This window comes from Ochotona curzoniae, unplaced genomic scaffold (genome assembly GCF_017591425.1).
Source record: "Ochotona curzoniae isolate NIBS_2020 unplaced genomic scaffold, NIBS_Ocur_1.0 contig_48, whole genome shotgun sequence".
In the NCBI taxonomy this organism is placed as follows: Eukaryota; Metazoa; Chordata; class Mammalia; order Lagomorpha; family Ochotonidae; genus Ochotona; species Ochotona curzoniae.
The window spans coordinates 640,666-658,518 of NW_024466391.1; the positions used below are offsets into that span (position 1 = coordinate 640,666).

Consider the following 17,853-nt stretch of genomic DNA (forward strand, 5'->3'; position numbering starts at 1 on the left):
ACGTCTCACACACAGAAAACATGTGATGTCATCTTTTTAGGTCTGGTTTATCTCACTCAGCATGATGGTCTCCAGTTGCATTCCAGTTTGCTGCAAAAGCAGAAGATTCCATTCCTTGTTGTGATGTATAGTATTCCATCAGTATATGTCAGCCATGTTTTCTTCAACCAGCCATTAGCTGATAGACAGCTGGGTCACTCTGGGTGAAAGGCACTAGGCACAGCCTTCCCGGAAGGAGTTAGTGGCAGCTTTAGGGAAGCGCCACTAACCGGAGTGCTGTCCCTGGGCCTGTGCAGTCGGTCGTGATGCATATTTGAGAGACACCGGGGGCCTCAACTCCCTTGCAGCATCATGTGACTGCTGCTCAGGTTCTCCCAGTCTGGATCGCTCGGAGCCCTTCTGGCTGGTCCTGTGCCTCTGTGGCACCTGCTACGGCTGTTTTCTTTGGAGACGTTTCTGATCCTTCCAGAGCTAGGCTGCCTGTCGTTCCTCCCTCCTGGGCTGCATGTGTGTGGACTGGTTGTGATCTGAAAGCTCTGCTCAGGAGACTGTCCTGGGCAAGTGGAGGATCGCCACATCTGGAGTGGCTCTCATGAGCAATGCAGCCTGCGGGCTGGACTCTGGGTGCTGAGCACTGCCGTGGGCCAGCACACAGAGTGCAGGTGAGGAGACACCGCACAAGCTGAGTGCAGGGGTGGTTTGGTCCTGGGCAGCCGTGGCAGCCTGCACTGAGCATCTCCGGTTGCTTGACCTTCTGAGTTTCTCAGAACCCGAGACAGAAGTCAGCCCCTGCCAGAGAGTCTTGCAGGATCGCCACGTGCATGGTGCCCTAGGAGAAGTGTAAGGCAGAGGTGCTCAGCTGAGAAAGGGCCCTCCAGGGCATTGCAGGTCAGGTGCTTGCTGAAGAGTTCAAGTTCATGTTAGGCGGGTGTTTTGAGAACTGGCAGTTATAACATGGCAGGTGCCCAGCCGCTGCCCCGCCTGACAGACATCAGCATGAACCCTAGGGGTCATCATCTTCCGGCCAGACATTGCCGCTGTGCACTCCACAGAGATGCCAGCCCCGCCCCAGCCCCGTGCCAGTTCTGTGTTATTGCCAGAGCTTTGCCACATTCATGGCAGCATGGAGAAGCCTCCACCCCATCCTCTGGGCTTCTCAGGCTTTCTGACTGTCTGAAAGAATAGAGAGCGGGGAACTAGTGACCCTGAATGACGCCAGAGGCCCACTGAAAAACCCACATGGGTTCCCTAAGGCTCTGCCTGCCCTGCATGTGACACTAGCTTTCCAACCCTGAGCCACTGAGCAGAAAGTTTTGCTACTAGCAGCCTGCACCTGGAGCAAGCATGTGGACAAAGCAGGTAAGTCACTGGCTCGTGTCCATGGCACCCTAACTGATCCCTCACCTCTGAAGGCCTGTGAGTGGGCAAACCTGGAGGTGACTGAGCCGTGCCCAGAGTCAGCTTCCACTGTGTCATCTCCGGATCCTCAGGATATTGCTGTTGTTTTTTATTTTTTTTTTTTTTAACTTAGTTTTACTAGAAAGACGTGTGAGGGAGAGAAGCAGAAAGAGAGACCCGCTGGTTCAGTTCCCAGCTGCCTGCCACAGCTGGGGCTGGGCCAGGCCAAAGTCAGGGTACCCAAGAACTCAGCTGATCACCTTTCACCACTCAGGGATTGCATCAGCAGGAAGCGAGTTTCAGAAGTGAAGCCATGACTTGACCTCAGACATCCCAGGAGAGTATGTGAGTACCCCAAGTGGGTTCTTACCCATTGCGCCAGAAGCCCACTCCTTCAGAATGCATTGATTAATAAGAGTGTGTCCCTGATGGCCTTGCTCCGTATTGGATGGTCTTAACAATGCACTTTAGGGTTGATGCTAGTCATGCAGCAGAGCACTGGAACAATGGTGTAGCTTGGAGTGGAGGTTTTGGACCATGCGATATCAGTTGACCTGGAGACTCAAATCAATCATATGAGTAGGTCAACCAACCAATCAATGCCTACATGAGGGGAACCCTAGGAACACCTCTGCGCACTGAGGCTTGCATATGCCTCTCTTGTGGGCAAGGCCAGATGCATGTGGTCACACATCAGCACTGAGGCGTGACCCTTCCGACCACACAAGGAGAAGGCAGAAGCTTCACATTCAGAACCCTCTGCCCTCTGCCCTTCTTCCCTTACCTCATTTTAATTTTTACTTTTGTTTTTTTGAGAGATAGAAAGAGTCCCCATGTGCTGGTTCACATCCCAATTCACGCACTTGGGCCAGGACTGGAGTCAGTGGCCAGGAACTCAGTCCAGGTCTCCCAGACACAGGATACAAACCCAGTGACTCACCATCGCTGATGCCTCCAAGAGTTTGCATCGGTGGGAAGCCGGAGTCAGGGGCCAGAGCCAGGAATCAGAGACACACCGACAGGGATCCGGTGTCTTCACCTCTAAGCCACTCACCTCCTCTAACCTGTGTTATTTCCTTGTAATGCTCATTGTTCAGCGGTTATTACCAAGCTCCACGTCCTTCCCGTGCCTTCTCAAATCTGGGGCTTGCGGTTGGAACCATAGTGCGGGAAATGCTTTCAACTCTGCAGCTGGTTCTAAACTCCCTGAAAACCACCCAGCTGAGCACAGCCAACACTCACAAGTTACAGACTTCATAAATAATACTATCAAGGCTGTTGATGTTTGTAAGTTCTGGAGTGATTAGCCATATGACCAAGGGCAATAGAAACGCCAAGCCTCCCATAATTCTCATCAAGTCAGATTGTAAATCACACGAAGAAACAGGCAATAAAGCAGCATATGGGTAATTTCTCTGTCACTCCACCTTTCAAATTAATAAATGAATCAAATCTTCTTCCTAAAAAAAAAAGCACCAGTAGCTTCTTGCAGGTAGGTTCTCATTCTTGCAGCACCTCAGTGTCTTCCCCCTTCTGTGGAACCATTTCCTTATACTAGCTTATCCTTGCGTAGTCACTGCTGTGATTTCTGCCTTCCTGAGTGGACCCTGATTGGTAGAGGGCATGGGACAGAAGAGTGGTCCAAGGAAACAGAGACGGGATCCTGAGCCTGAGCTGGCCACGTGCTCATATTTGATGGCAATGCCATGGGAGTCTGGACCACGGCAGGTCAGAGCTGCCTGCTGGCTCCCACGTGCTTGGGCCTGCCAATCTCACGTGTCTGTTTTTAACTCAGCAATGGCCCTCAACCCTCTCAGCTCAACTTCAGTCACAGCAGCAGTGCTTAGAGCACAGAGACCTGCAAGAAGTATAAATCAGGGTCTTGACCTCACCCTGACCCTCCAAAGCAAACTTTCCTGACAGTACTGGTTAGAAGGACCCCCCACCACCACCATTTCTGCAGATCACACGGTCACTTGCATTTCAAGTGCCCTCTTGGACAAGGGGTGGATGGCTGCTTCTCACCTCACTGGAGCTCTTACGGGGAGCAGAGGACACGTTCTGCCCTTTTAAACTTAGCGCCAATGAAGGTCTAGGAAGCAGGGAGACACTGTGTAGGGTTTTTTTTTTTTAACATCTTGTTGAGAAATCCCACTCAAGACTTAACTGGGTGGGCTGCAGGATTGTGATCAAACGGCAGTGGGTTCACTTGGCTACCTTGCGTGGCTGAGAGGACCCGGAGCACAGCAGGAGAGAGACTCGGGTATCTCATCCTTATTTCTTTTGTTTTACAACCCACCCTGAGGGATACATTTTACTTGTGATTCACAGCATAGGTAAGTGTAGAAGCATGTTAATAAACACAACTGAAACAAAAGTTTTTTCTGCTTTTTAAAATTTTTTTTTAAAAGATTTATTTTTATTATTATTTTTTTTTATTGGAAAGGCGGATATACAGAGAGGAGAGACAGAGAGGAAGATCTTCCGTCCGATGATTGGGCCATCCTCGACTGCTTTCCTGGGCCACAGGCAGGGAGCTGGAAGGGAAGCGGGGCTGCCAGGATAGAACCGGCGCCCATATGGGATCCCGGGTGTGCAAGGCGAGGACCTTAACCACTTGCGCCACCGTGCCGGGCCCTTTCTGCTTTTTTTAAAAAAAGATTTATTTTCACTTTAGAGAGAGAGAGAGAGACACTTCCATCTTCTGGTTCACTCCCCAAATGGCTGCAACAGCCAGAGCTGAGCCAGCCTGAAGTTGGGAGCCAAGAGCTTGTTCCAGGTCTCCCCTCCCAAGAATTTGAGCCATCCTCCACTGCTTTCCCAGGCCATTAGCAGGGAGTTGGGTTGGAAACGGTGTAGCCAGGACTTGAACCAGTGTCTACATGGGATGCTGACCCTAAGGTTAGAGGATTAGGCCACTAAATCACTGTGCTGGCCCTTGAAACCAAAGTTTTATGAAATATAATGTACTCTGACTTTTCTATTTTTTCTCTCAAGGCTGGTAACAACCTACTAAATTGGTTTCATGAACCACTGTTGGAAAACCACCTACATGGTTTGAGAAATGCAAGTTAAATAAGCCACAAATTAAAACTCCTTACAGAATAAGAAAACAGGGTTGCAGCAATGTTTAAAACCATTATGTTCACATATGTTACAAACTGGATAAACACAAATCAATCCCACAAGGAGAGCTGCTGTGTGAGTCCACGTCTCTGAGTTACTTACGGAGTCGAACTCACAGAGCCCAAGAACAGAATGGCTGGAGGAGGAGAAGGTCCCACGGCAGTGAATGCACACCTGCAAATCTCAGGTGCAAAGCTTTATGTTACCACAATTTAAAATGGTAAAGTTAAATTTTAAAAAGACATTGAGAATTCTTGAGGATGATGAAAAGCAACCATTAACAGATTCGGAAAGTCCAAAGAACTCCAGGCAGGATGAATAAAAAGGCATGCAACCTTGAGAACAGCAGGACCAAGGGAAAGAGGTCACCTTGGGCAGCAAGATTATCAACTGACTCTGCAGTCTAACAATGGCGGCTGTGAAACAGTGGGTGGCTTCCTGACCCAGGAGAACTGCAAACCCAGCGAGCAACCCACAGTGTCTTCCAAAGACCACGGAACTACACCACAAAGGATGTCCTGTGGGTACGTTAGTGGGATCCCGGCTGTGGAAATGGAGATGGAGGAAGGACGGGGAGCCCAGAGCCCAGAGCCAGGACAGCTAAGTCTAGAAACAACTGGGCAGTATGGGCAATCAAGGACAACGCAATGGTGTCTCACAGGAGAACATGGAAAAGATTGGAAACAAAAACAGTATGCTGGAAATAAATCCAGATACATCATTCAACACAGTAAGTGTAAATGAACTGAAAGTCGCAGTAACACGCAAAGACCATTTGTTTAAAAAACACCTTTTTATTAGGAAACATTAAGTACACAGAACAATGGGAACAAGAGTATGAAAAACATCCATGCAACTGGCAAGCACAGCCAGCGGCTGCTGATCACCACTTGGCTTATCTCAGTTTATAATTATGAGAGTGTCACAAGGTGGCTGGCAAGCTGTGGGCCAGGTGTGACGTCCAGTGTCCACTGCCGGGTCAGGCACGCAGGCGCGAGGGTCGGTGTCCACTGCCGGGTCAGGCGCGAGGGTCGGTGTCCACTGCCGGGTCAGGCGCGAGGGTCGGTGTCCACTGCCGGGGCAGCAGGCGCTTTCGGGCCCCCAGCAGAGGTTCCATCACACAGCTTGCGTGGTTCTCTCTCGGAGGGCTCTCTCTGTGGGTTCCAGGTAGATGCTGAGGACTGGCTCGCCTTCTGAGACGACTACATTTCTCTAAGTAAAGAGGTAGAGTTTACAAGGACCAGTTTCGGTCCAGCCGCCATTCCTGAACGCACCCCACGGAGTAACTGGCAGTTTCTCAGGCTCCCAGTGAGTGTGGAGGACTCGCTACCACGGGGCTCCTCAGAATACCCAGCACCTCTCATCAGTTAGAGCCTGGCACTGCCAACGTGGACGCTGAGACGACTCCTCACCCTTATGACCCCGGCGAGCACCCTGGTCCCGTCAGGAAGCCCAAGCCCCGCCCCCGCCGCGCGGAAGCCCCGCCCCGCGCCCGGCCCGCGCGCCTGCGCACTGGAACCCGAGGGCCTCGGCGCGCAGCCTGTTTCCCCGCCCCCGGAGCCGGCGCAGGGCGCAGCTTCCCGCGGCCGGAGCCAGCCAGCCTGCCGGCTGCGTGCGTGCGTGCGTGCGTCGCGGCGTGCGTGCGTGCGTGCGTGCCGGGAGCTCGCCGGGCACCGCGGCCTCGCCCTCGCCCTCCACCCCGGCGCTAGCCCCGCGCAGGCCGCTCCCCGCCCCCAGCCCGGCCCGGCGCCCCCGCCCCCGGCCCGCCTCGCCCGCCTCGCCCGCCTCGCCCCGCCTCGCCCCGCCTGTGCCCTCCGCAGGGGGGGCGCGGCCTGGGCGCTCGCGGCGCCCGGTGACCTGTCCTCCGGGGGCCGCTGGCCAAGGGTGCCCGCCGACGAACATGGCGAAGGTAGAGCAGGTCTTGAGCCTCGAGCCTCAGCACGAGCTCAAATTCCGAGGTAAGCCCCGGAGGCCACCGTCTGGCGGGCTCCGTGGCCCGAGTGGGGGACGGCAGGTGGAGGCGGCCCTGGCTGCGCCCCAGGACTGTCCGGAGGCGCCTGGACAGCGAGCGGCCCCCGTGCGGGCGTCCAGCGCCCACCCCTGCCAGCCTCGCCTTCGAGGCGCTCCTCGTGGGGGCCTATTGCCACAGGCCGAGGCTGGGGTCCTCGCCGTGGCCTGGAAGGGGCTTGCCTGCGCCCCAGCAGCTTGATGCCCATGCCACGGTGGACACCTGTCGGCCTTCTTCCACACCTGGCACCGTCGGAAGGGAAGCGCCCTGCGGACAGCGGCTTGTTCGCCGGTGGTTTAGTGCCCAGCGCGTCCTGGGCGCTGGGTCCGCACCTGCGGACCCAGCACTGGCCAGGGGCAGACAGTGTGAAATGACCCCCAAGTAGAAGCCTTGCCAGGGCTTTCTGGTCACAGTGGGGGGGAAAGCCACCAGAGAGCCCCGGGGGGGCCGCCGTGGCCTTTCTTGGTGGCAGTGTGGCGGCCCTTGGCCTGGGGTGCCTCCTGTGGTGTTTCTGCGTGGACGGTGGAGCCGTGCCGGGCTCTGCAGGATGCTTGTTAGGGTTCGGCAGAAAGTGGGAGGCTGTGAGCTGCAGCTCCCAGTCAGCCAGAAATAGGCAGGAGCAAAGTGACCAGTGTGGCCCGATGTGGAGTTGACAGAGCTTTCTGGATGGTGGGTGTTTGTTGTGTGTGTGAGAGAAAGAGAGAGAGAGAGAGAGCGGGCGTGCACCCAGCGCTGGATCGTAAGCTCTGTGAAAGGTGGTTTTGCCCGAGCGTATTACACATGGAGTATGCTGAGCATGCTCAAGCCAGGCCGGGGAGGGGATGTGGGTCCCCTGTGTGCCACGGGGCTTTCTGGAAGTGTGGGATGTGCCTGGGGCTGTTAGGAGGAGGCCAGGTGACCGAAGGGACCGTGTTGAGCGCTGGTTTTCACTGGACTTGTCCCAGTTCTCTGTCCAGGATCTCTAGCGTCGCTACTCCTGTGAGCTGGCACATCCACCTGGCTGGCCCACAGACATTGCCCGAGTCCTGGCTCAGGTGTGAGGTGACAGTGGGACTCCCCCGTTCTCTCTTATCTTCCTCTTGAGAGGTGGGCAGACAGGGAAGCCAGCCGGAACAGGGGGGTGGCGTAAGGCGATCCACAGGCTCCAGGTGCCCTGGGCAGGCTTGCCCCTGAAAGAGTGTCATTTGAGCCGAGTTATAAATGTCGGATGGAAGCAGGCTAAAAGAGGACATGGTGGGGAGTGTTTCGCCTAGAGGATTTTGTGCTTAGAGGCACCAAGGCTGAGGGGCCCCGCTTCTAGGGTGCACGGCCACTCTGAAGGCGGTGGCAGGGCGAGTGGGACAGGGCTGACCGCGAGACAGCAGCCAGGTCTTCTGAGGGTTCTGTGGGATGCTGCCAGGGCCCCGGGTGGGGTTACTCTCAGCCCCAACCCCTGCTGTCCTCTGTGTCATGGTATGGGGCAGGGCCCTGATTGAGAAAGTTCAAGTTTTGTCCCAGTTTTCCCTTAAAGATGCAGAACTTGGAGCTGGCCATCCCACTGCCCAACGTCTAGTGTCACTCTGTGGTTATAGGGATGGCGCTCCGGTCTGTTCTGCCTCCTGTGAGAAGTTTGTTGTTTCGAAGGAGTGATATTATGGGTGCTAGACTGCTTTGTACGTGTGCGCTTCTCAACAGCAACCAACAGCTGTGGGCACAGTGCGGGGTGCCAATGCATAGTACTATATGGAGATGTGTGGTTCAGTACTGTGCAGAGTACTGAATGCACAGTGCCTGTGGAGTGCCGGACGCACAGTGCCTTGTGAGGTGCTGGATGCACAGTGCCTTGTGAGATGCCGGACGCACAGTGCCTTGTGAGGTGCTGGATGCACAGTGCCTGTGGAGTGCCGGACGCACAGTGCCTTGTGAGGTGCTGGACGCACAGTGCCTTGTGAGGTGCTGGACGCACAGTGCCTGTGGAGTGCCGGATGCACAGTGCTGTACAGAGTACACTCCCACTGTTCTACCCGAAAGGCGTGGCACAGAGTGGTGAGTACAGTGAGTACAGTGGCCGAAGGCTGGCTCCCAGGGTGCTGACCAAAGTTCCTGGATCCTTTTGCCAGGAAAGTGTCCAAGAGAGGGGCGGGGTCAGCACGTGGCGCCTGTTGGCTGACTTGGAGGAGCGTGGCTTGTGTGAGCCACGCAGGAAGCGTTTGGTTTGTTGCCCTGTTGTTCCAAGCTGAATGCGAACACTGGAAGACTGGCCTGAAGCCTTGAGGCCCTGGTGCTGCGCTTTAACTACTCAGGGTCATAGTTTGTGATTTCTTGGGTTTCACTCAGATGAATCCAACTTTAATGTTCATTTACCTGAAAGGCATAGTGACAGAGGCAAGCAGAGACTGGCCGTGTGAGCAGGGGGCTGGGTCAGAAGTGGGGCAGGACTGAAGTCTATACTCCCGTGGGGCGTCTCTCACAGCTCCAGCCCAGATCCAACTTCTAAGCTAACTTTGAATAAGAAGGCAATAATTAAGATGTGCATTCATCTTTTTTTAAAAAATTATTATTTACTTTTATTGGAAAGGAAAAGCTACAGAGGTGAGACAGAAGGAGATCTTCTATCTGCTGGTTCACTCCTCAAGTTACTGCAATGGTCAGAGCTATGCTGATCAGGAGCCAGGAGCCTCCTCTGGGTCTCCCATGTGGGTGCAGGGGCCCAAACACCTGGGCCACCCTGCGCTGTTTTCTCAGGCTGTCAGCAGGGAGTTGGATCAGAAGTGGAGCAGCCAGCACTGCTGCTGGTGCTACTGTGCCATGGCACCAGCCCACAGTTGACTTAAAGTGAGGTGCAGAATTATCTGCTGGACATTGGGAATCTGGGTGCTTCAATTTACTGATATCCGGAAAGCAGAAGGGAGTGCGAGGTGCTGTGACCTGGCTGGCTTTGCTGGAAAGTGACGGCCTCGTTGTTGACCCACAGTAAGAGCAGAGACGCTGGGGACTCCCTGGAGAAAGTGCTGGGCCTGTGCTTGTTTTCATGACAGTCTGCGTGGCCTGCACCAGTGGATGCCCTTACAGGGGTTCCAGAAACCCATGGCACGCGTGTGTCCTGTGCTGTACATCTGTCCTCAGGCCTCCTGTGTCCCTCGTCGCCCTCCAGGCACTGGCCGTCTCTCATGTTCTGTCACTCGGGTCCCATCTGCTGCAAACACAGGTTCTTTGGTTCTTGCCCAAGGCTCTTAACCTTTGTCCACATGCTGGCATGCCCTCCGGCAGTCACGCAGTCATCTCAGAGTGCTCTGTCCACCATCTGCCTGGTGTGAGGTTGCAACTATTGTGGACCCCGTGCCTTGACTTGGCCTGAGGCCGAACCATTGGCCTCCCGTGGGGTGGGGAATGTTGGGCCTCCTGGGGGGGCATTGAGAACTACTTTCAGAGAAAGGGAGAATTTGGTTACTGCTGGGGAGGGCCACTCCTGCAGTAGGAAAACAGGCCTAGCATCCCTCCTTCAGTCTCTCAAGTTGATGTTTAATTTCAGATTGCTTGGGAAGGTTAAAAAAAATTGAATGCCTGCACATACCCTCCCTCCGATGCAGTAATTATCTTTCAGATGCTAAGTACACCATTAATTCCTTAGCTTCTGTGTAGCCTGATTCCCTTAACATTTCCTGATCACAGAGAGCAGGCTGTTTTACAGCACAGCCAAATGTCAGCCGTGCGCTGCAGGGCCTTTATGGTGCCGCTTCAAACCCGTCCTGAATAGATGACGCTCCTTGTTGAATTATTAACCAGCCTGCTCATCCAGGCAGGCTTCCGTCTTGGTCGCTGGTGTTGTGCACTTCTTTAATGGCATTCCTGGAAGAGAGGGGAACGGGAAGAAAACTTCCTCTCCCCTACATCAGGCCCTGCCTTTCCTTCCATGGGCTGCTTGGGCCCCAGTGGCTTGCAATCCCCCTCATGGCTACCTGGGGTCGTTTTTGTGGACACATGGCCTTATTAAAATAATGAGTCTGAATTGGTGCTTATTAAAGAGCTGAACTCTGAAACATTATCCCTGCCTTTTATTTATTAGAATTATCCAACATCTTTCCATCATACACTGGAGGCAAAATACTGGGCCTTCTGACCTTGCCGTATTAGCAGTAAGTAGTTGGAAATGAGGGGGGGTCAGGGAAGTAGATTATACTGGTTACCATCCAAATGCTACCCCTGGCTTGATTTCTTGAACCTGAAGCTTGAATCTTTACATTAAGAATCACCTCTCCAGATTGTTCTGTACGGTCCCCATTTATGGAGAAATTGGCCCTGCTGCGGATGACCGTGAGCCTGGCTTCCGGTAGGATGACAAGAGAGGTGAACAGAGAGCCTGGCTCCATTAGTCGTGACAAGGTTGCCGTTGAATGCCTTTAATAAAACAAAATACAGTAAAAGCCTTCTGCACCTGAGTTGCGTTATGGTTTCCAGGCTGGCTTGCTCATTTCCTATCACTTCCTGTCCCTTCCTGGAAGCGTCCATGTGGCAGAGCCAGAACTGCCTTGGCCCCTGCAGGGGCGGGGGCTCGCCAGTGGATCTGCTGCTGGCTTTCTGAGAACAAGCTGTTAGCAGGGCTCTGTTCTCAAGGCAGACACAATTACCACACTGGATAGTCATTTGTGAAGTTAGCGAAAATATCTCTAGAAATTTGTTTTGTTTTGATATATGTGTTTGTAGGCTGTATTTATTTGAAAGGCAGTTACAGAAAAAGAGAAAGGTAGAGACAGAGAGAGGCATTCTGGCTGCGGCCGCCAGGGCTGGTGTCGGCCGTAGCCTGGAGAACCCCATCTGGGCTTCTAGGGGCGTGTTAGCTGGCTGCTGGACTGAAGTGGGGCTCCAGGGACCCTGGCCAGAGTTGTTATGTGATGCTGGGGGCCCCAGGTGCCAGTTAACCCACACGGCCACAACACCCGTATCAGAAAAGATTTGCTTTTTCTAATATTAGTATTTGCTTTTTTAAAGATTTATTTTTTATTGGAAAGCCAGGTTTTCAGGGAGAAAGAGAGACAGAAGGCTCTTCTGTATGCTGGTTTACTCCCTAAGTGGCCGCAGTGGGCAGAACTGAGCTGATCTGAAGCCAGGAGCTTCCTCTGGGTCTCCCACATGGGTGCAGGGTCCCAAGGCTTTGGGCTGTCCTTGACTGCTTTTCCAGGCTACAGGCAGGGAGCTTGGGAAGCAGATCCACCAGGACGTGGAACTAGCACCCATATGGGATCCCAGTGCATTCAAGGCAAGGACTTCAGCTGCTAGGCCACCGTGCTCAGTCCCAGAGAGGGTTTCATTTAAAGTGAGACAGTGTGGGAAGTTCCCTGAGTAGCTGCTCCAAGGAGAGAGCATGGGAGATGGCAAGAGGAGGGCCCACAGGTAGGCTGGATGGGACTGGACCTAGGCTTCCTGCGGGCCAGCCCTGGCCTGGCTGGGCCAGTGGGCAGGACGTCCTGGCTACTAGGGGCATTGGGGGCAGGAGGGAAAGGGCAGCTGGTGCTCAGGACATGTCCCCCCACACTCTCTGTCAGCTGGGTTGGTGCTGCTTGGACCTTTGCTCTTAAAGGGGTAATGGCTTTGAGATGTGAAAGGGACCGTGAAAGATGACCAGGGTGCCTGGACCCTACCACCCACCTGGGAGACCCCGAGGAGTCTCCTGGCTCTGGCCAGGCCCAGTATTGGCCATTGCAGCCATCTGCGAATGAGCCAGTGGATGGGAGATCTCTCTCTTTCAAAATAAATAAATCTTTCTTTTAAAAAAGAAGGTGATGTGCTGATACTATCCGTGAGCCTTCCTCTGTCGGCTTACTCCCTACCCTGCGCCTGCTGAGTGATGTGCTTCGGGGCTGATTGGGCGCTATTTTATATTTAGCTTTTTAGTTGCATCATTCAGCATTTATAGCTGAGTAGGAAGAGCAAAGGCATGGAATGGGACCTGCCTGGGAGGTTGTTACTGTGTCCGCTGACTGGGGATGTGGGCCCCCGGAGCTGAGAGGTGCTCTCAGGCCAGCTTTGCTTTCCTCTTTATAGTAGGAGGAGCTTGAATGGAACACCTCTGTGTGTTCCTTCTGGGTCTTAGCTTGGGAACCTGACCTGTGAAGTCTAATTTGGCCTAAGCCAGCAAGGTCTGTGAGGGTGGAGGCTGGAGCTTGTGTCCCCACAGCACTCCCAGCCATCTGTGCGGCGGAGCAGGTGGGGGCCCGGGGCTCCCCAGCACTGGAGTCACAGGCCCTGCCATTCCTGCTGAGATGCTCCCAATTTGTCCCAGCTGCTCTTGAGTGTTCCTGGAGCTGTTTGGAGCCAGATTTTCTTGTGTTGCCTCAGTCTGCGCTGTTGTGTGCTGTGTGCGTGCTGGGTCTCATCCTCAGTGTGGTTTCTCTAGGGCTGGGACACAGGCTCCAAGCTCCCGGATGGACTGATGGACCAAGTCCTTCCTTGTCCTTGTTTTCCGCTAGTGCTGGAATCCTGGGTGTGGGCACCTCTCTCAGTGTTCATTGGGTCCTTCAGAATAGGGGCATTCACAGGAGTAAAAGTCTTTCTGCTGGTGTGGCACACAGCCTCGTCTCTGGCTTCTCTGGGAGCCTGTGCAGATGGGTTGAGGGGAGCCATGGCTCGCTCTGGAGGGAGCCTCTCACCCAGGACTTTTTCCACGGAGCCTTGTCTGTCCCTGCAGTCCTGCTTGGAGGAGCAGTCAGTGGTCAGTCTTAGTGTCACTATTTTTGAGTGAGAGCTTTTGTTGTCTTTCCCTTTGAACCAAGATGGTTCCTTTTTCCTTCTCTGTATCTCTGGCACCTCTCAGGTGCTCAGTAATCAGTTTTACTAGACATGCCTGTGTGGTCTGGTCTACCTTCCTTTGTACTTCTGAGAGAGTCGACCCTCTGCCGCTCCTGAGAGCACGTGCCCTCCAGGAGCAGGCTGGGTCCCCAAGTTGTACCCTCTTCTCTCCCCCAATCTTGCTGTCCAGGCTGATCCTGCCTCCTCGTCCTATCTTGGGCTGTGGCTCTGCACTTGTTGCTGGGAGCATGCTCTTGCCATTCTGCCTGTCACACACACTCCATCTTGGCCTCCCTGGTGCCTCCCTTGGGTTTTCTTCTGCCTTTGTGAGTGCTACTGTCCATGCATACACACAGAGCTCCCAGCAGGGCTCAGGGTTAGGGTTCTCCTTCACCCCTTCTCTCCACTGTTTCAGATTCCCTCCCTGCCTGCCTTCCCTTACCCCCTAGGGAGCTCTTTTGCCAGTCCTCTTGCCTCTGACCTCTCGTAGAGATGATTGCAGGCTTGTTCCAGGCCCAGCTCTCAGCGCTGGTGAAGCCTGTGGTAATCGAAGCACGCTGTCTGCTTACAGCCAGAGACTGTCCGAAAAATTTGTTTTTATTTGAAAGGCAGAGTTACAACAGAGAGGGGAAGGAGAGAGAGAGAGAGAGAGATCTTCCATCAGTTGATTCACTCCCTAAAAGACCACCAGGGCTGGGTCAGTCCAAAGCTAGGAGGCCAGAACTCCCCCTCGATCTTGCCCCTGGGTATGGGACCTGAGTGCTTTGGCTGTGTCCCGCTGCTTGACCAGGGGTGTTGGCAGGGTCTTGAACTGGCACTCATTTGGGATGCCAAAGCTGCAGGCCTTGGCTTCGTGTGCTGAGCTCAGCACTGGCCTCTTGATCACTGTCTTACATTTTCTCTTTTCTTTCATTTCTCCATTCACACAGCTCCTCTGAAACCACTCTGATCTTGCCAGGTTTCTCTCCGTAGCATTTGTTTTTGAGTTTTCTGATAAATTCCCCCTCTCTGTCCGCCTTCTAAATAAATAAATCAGAGAGAGAGAGATCTTCTGTCCATTGGTTCACCCACCCAACAGCTGAGGCTAGACCAGGATGAAGCCAGGAGCCAGGAATTCCACTCAGAGCCGCCACATGGATGCCAGGAGACCAAGGACCTAGACCATGATGTGCAACCTTGGCGGGGCATCAGCAGGAAGCCGGGTCAGAAGGATGGGGTGGTGAAGGTTTGACCAGGCACTGCAGCCTGGGATGTGGGCATAACCCACTGGGTCACTGCTCTTACAAGATGCTGTCTTCTCCGGTCTTGGCCCCCGCAGTCTGTTGCAAACCATTCCCCATCTGTTCTCGTTAGTAATTCTGCAGCAGGGTCCAGCACTGTATCGTGGGTTTAGCCAAATGCTTGCCATTCTAGCATATTAAATGAGTACTGGTTCAAATCCAGGCTGTTCCACTTCTCGTTCAGTTCCCTGCTAATGCATCTGGGAAAGTGGCAGAAGATGGCCCGTGTGCTTGGGCCCCTGATACCCTGTGCAAGGTACAGACGGAGTTCTCCTGGCTTTGGCCTTGTCCTGCCCAGCCATTGCAGATACTGGGGGAGTAAAGTAACAGGTGGAAGATCTCTCTTCCTGTTCGTCCTTCTCTCTCTCATTCTGCTTTCCAAATCAGTATATATAAAAATCAATATATATATATATCTGTAAATCTATCTATCTATCTATATATAAACAAAGACAAAAACCTTGCTGCTCCGGCTGACTCAAGACTCCCCCCTCTGCCTGTGGATGGACCTTTGGATTGCCAGGTCTGCCTGTCTGGTTGTCATAGAAACACCTTAGCCTTAATGTTCTGTACATGGCGTTCATCACTGCCCTCTTGTCCCCTGTTTGTGGCTTCATGGTTCTGGTTGCACCAGCTGGGGAATCCAGCCGTGCCCAGCTCTTGACTGCTTCGCTCCTCTGCTACACCTGAAACATCCAGTCAGGCCACTTCTGCTTTCTTACTTGAATTTTTTGAAATTTTGTTTATTGTTTGACGGGCAGAGACAGACATCTCTCACCCACTAGTTCACTCTCCCAACTCCCGTACCACCTAGGGCTGGGCCAGGCTAGCGTCGGAATCCTGGGACTCATCTAGATCGCACAGCTATTTGAGCCATCAGCTCCTGCCCCTCCGAGTGTGTGCTAGCAGGAAGCTGGAAGGAGGTTTGGAGCTGGGACTCCAGCCAAGCCTTCTGATACGAGAGGTGTCCCACACAGCGCCTGAACCACGGGCCACGTGCCCACCTCAGGTCAGTCCATTTAAGCCAGCAGGGTCAGAGCAGGTTTCTGCCCTAATGGCCAAGTCTGTGGTTAAGACCCACCCCCCGCATCCCACAGCAGGGTAGTTGGGGTCACTGTCAGGCACTGCCTTGTGACTGGGCTCTTGGCAGACATTGTGAGAGTGGGAGCTCTCCGTTTCTCCCTCTCCTTTAGAAGCATTTTTGAAAAGTCCTGTTCCCAGACCTTCATGTAAAGGAATATGCGAGTCAGTAGACACTCTGTGCACCTCTGTCCATGTTCCGTTCTGAGTGTAGGTGTGTCCCCTCTGGATGGGAGGCAACTCTGTGCCTCCACTGGCTCTAAGTCAGAATGTGGTCATGTGATTTCTCTAAAAAGCACTCCCTGGCTTCCCAGATCTTACAGGTTGTGTCCACTGTTCTTAGGCCCCCGTCAGAGCCCCGCAGAAGCAGGCTGCCTGCTCCCTGGAGGGTGTGGTGTGAACCATGTCCATTCTGTGCGGTTTCCCACTGCAGTGTCATGGGGGTGTCATGCCACCTGTGTTTGGCACTCTCACTTGTTAAAGTGTGGTGTGAACCCCTGCTCCCTGGGAGGATGTGGTGTGATCCCCTGCTCCCTGGAGGGTGTGGTGTAAACCATCTCCATTCTGTGTGGTTTCCCACTGCAATGTCATGCCACCTGTTTGGCACTCTCACTTGTTAAAGTGCACATCCGGCTTATTCTTTTCAGCTGTTCTGCACACTCATGCAGAGTTGAGCACATTTATTCTGAGTAGGAGATCTCTGAAGCTCTGGGTACCGGTCTCTCGCCCCCATTTTACCTGCTGCCTTCTTGCACCACAGCAGGGTGCCTTGGGATCCAGTTGCCCCATCCCATGGAGGTGTTGGCAGACTGAGTTTTAGTTTTCTCCGCCCTGAAGGGCTGGGGAAGGAGGGAGTGAAGGCAGCAGCCTGCAGGGTTAGTGCAGCCCCGCAGCCACGTGGCCGCCTTCCACCCCTGCTGACATGGTGGGTGTGAACATTCTTAGCAGCTGGATGCCTCTACGGGGAGAAAGGAGGATGCTTAATTAATTCAGGGCACTTGGTTTTGTGGTTCTTCAGGAAAGCTAGATGACTGTGGTTATCTGTGTGCTGACTTAGACAAAAAGAGCTATGCAGCTAGTCATTTTGTTGAAATACTGGAATGCAGTGTTTGCTGTTGAAAACACATTGGTTGCAAAGTTTTATTTCTGTTTCCAAAGCATTTGTTTAATATGTGGAGCTATCAATTTAATAAAGAAAATAGCTTTTTAAAAACGCTTCTCCAGCATCCTTACTCTTGAAATCATGATAATTTAAGAGCTCACCCTCTTGGAATATCCATCACAATGTTTTTCTTTCATTTATTTCTAGATGGGGCAAATTTTTTCATTTTTATGTTTTAGAGATTTTACTTACCTATTTGAAAGGCAGAGTTAACAGCGATGAAGAGAGAAGGAGAGCTCTTTCCATCCACTGGTTCTTTCCCCGGAGGGCAGCGACAGCTGGGGTTGGGCCGAGAGTTTCTTCCCCCAGGTCTCCCACATGGGCGCAGGGGTCCGAGCACCTAGGCTGTCCTTTCCCACGCCTTCCCAGGCACATTGGCAGCAATCTGGATCTGAAGTGGAGCAGCCAGGACTTGAACGCTGTAGAGTACGCCTTCATGTTGATGTCACAGCAACAGCCCCGAGGACACTTTTAAAAAATGTGTCATTGAATGGTTATGATGAAAGCCTTGTTCAGAACCCTGTGGACATTTTCATTGCCTTATTTCTGTATGCGAACAGTACAATGTGGGATGGCCTCAGATCAAGCTTTGGTAGGCGGGCATCTTTCTCCTTAGACACGGTGGGGTCACACATGCAGGGCAGCCTCTGGAGCACATCTGACTGCTCCAGGCTGCGTGGATGTGGTGGTAAGATGGGCATGGTCTCTTCCCTGCCAGCCCAGGATGTGGGGAAGCAGCAAGGAGAGGAGTAGACGGGAGATTGGAGGATCATTATGCTGGACAGCAAATGACCGGTTCTGGTGCCTGGGTGTGTGCACCCCAGGGGCCCTGTGCAAAAAGCACGCGCCGTGTGCGAGGTCTTGGATGCCAGGCACTGTAGGCTCACCATCTAGCGCACTGACTGGCATCTCCTCCAGTCTGCACCTCTTGCAGGCTCCGATGGTCAATAATGAGCAAGTGGACCAGAAATGTTTGTATCGCTAGGAGCTGGAGGTGTGCATGAACAAGGGAGAAGCTGGTGTGGGGCCCGCTG

The 17,853-nt window shown here is 53.4% G+C and overlaps 1 protein-coding gene and 1 long non-coding RNA gene across 3 annotated transcripts in view; both read left to right on the top strand.

The window, feature by feature from the left end:
• The first annotated feature begins 6,291 nt into the window (after nucleotides 1-6,291).
• Nucleotides 6,292-17,853, top strand: part of VAPB (VAMP associated protein B and C) — a 35,359-nt gene continuing 23,797 nt past the window's right edge. Inside the window, exon 1 of one of the 2 annotated variants that reach the window (XM_040988199.1) lies at nucleotides 6,292-6,482. In XM_040988199.1, the coding sequence (XP_040844133.1) occupies nucleotides 6,425-6,482 (58 nt within the window). In that variant the 5' untranslated portion in view covers nucleotides 6,292-6,424. The remainder of the gene's footprint in view (nucleotides 6,483-17,853) is intronic. The other variant, XM_040988197.1, reaches the window with a different exon arrangement.
• On the top strand, nucleotides 7,837-9,056 carry LOC121161671. Its single transcript, XR_005884707.1, has 2 exons — nucleotides 7,837-8,309; nucleotides 8,388-9,056. It is a non-coding gene; the product is annotated as an uncharacterized LOC121161671 (long non-coding RNA).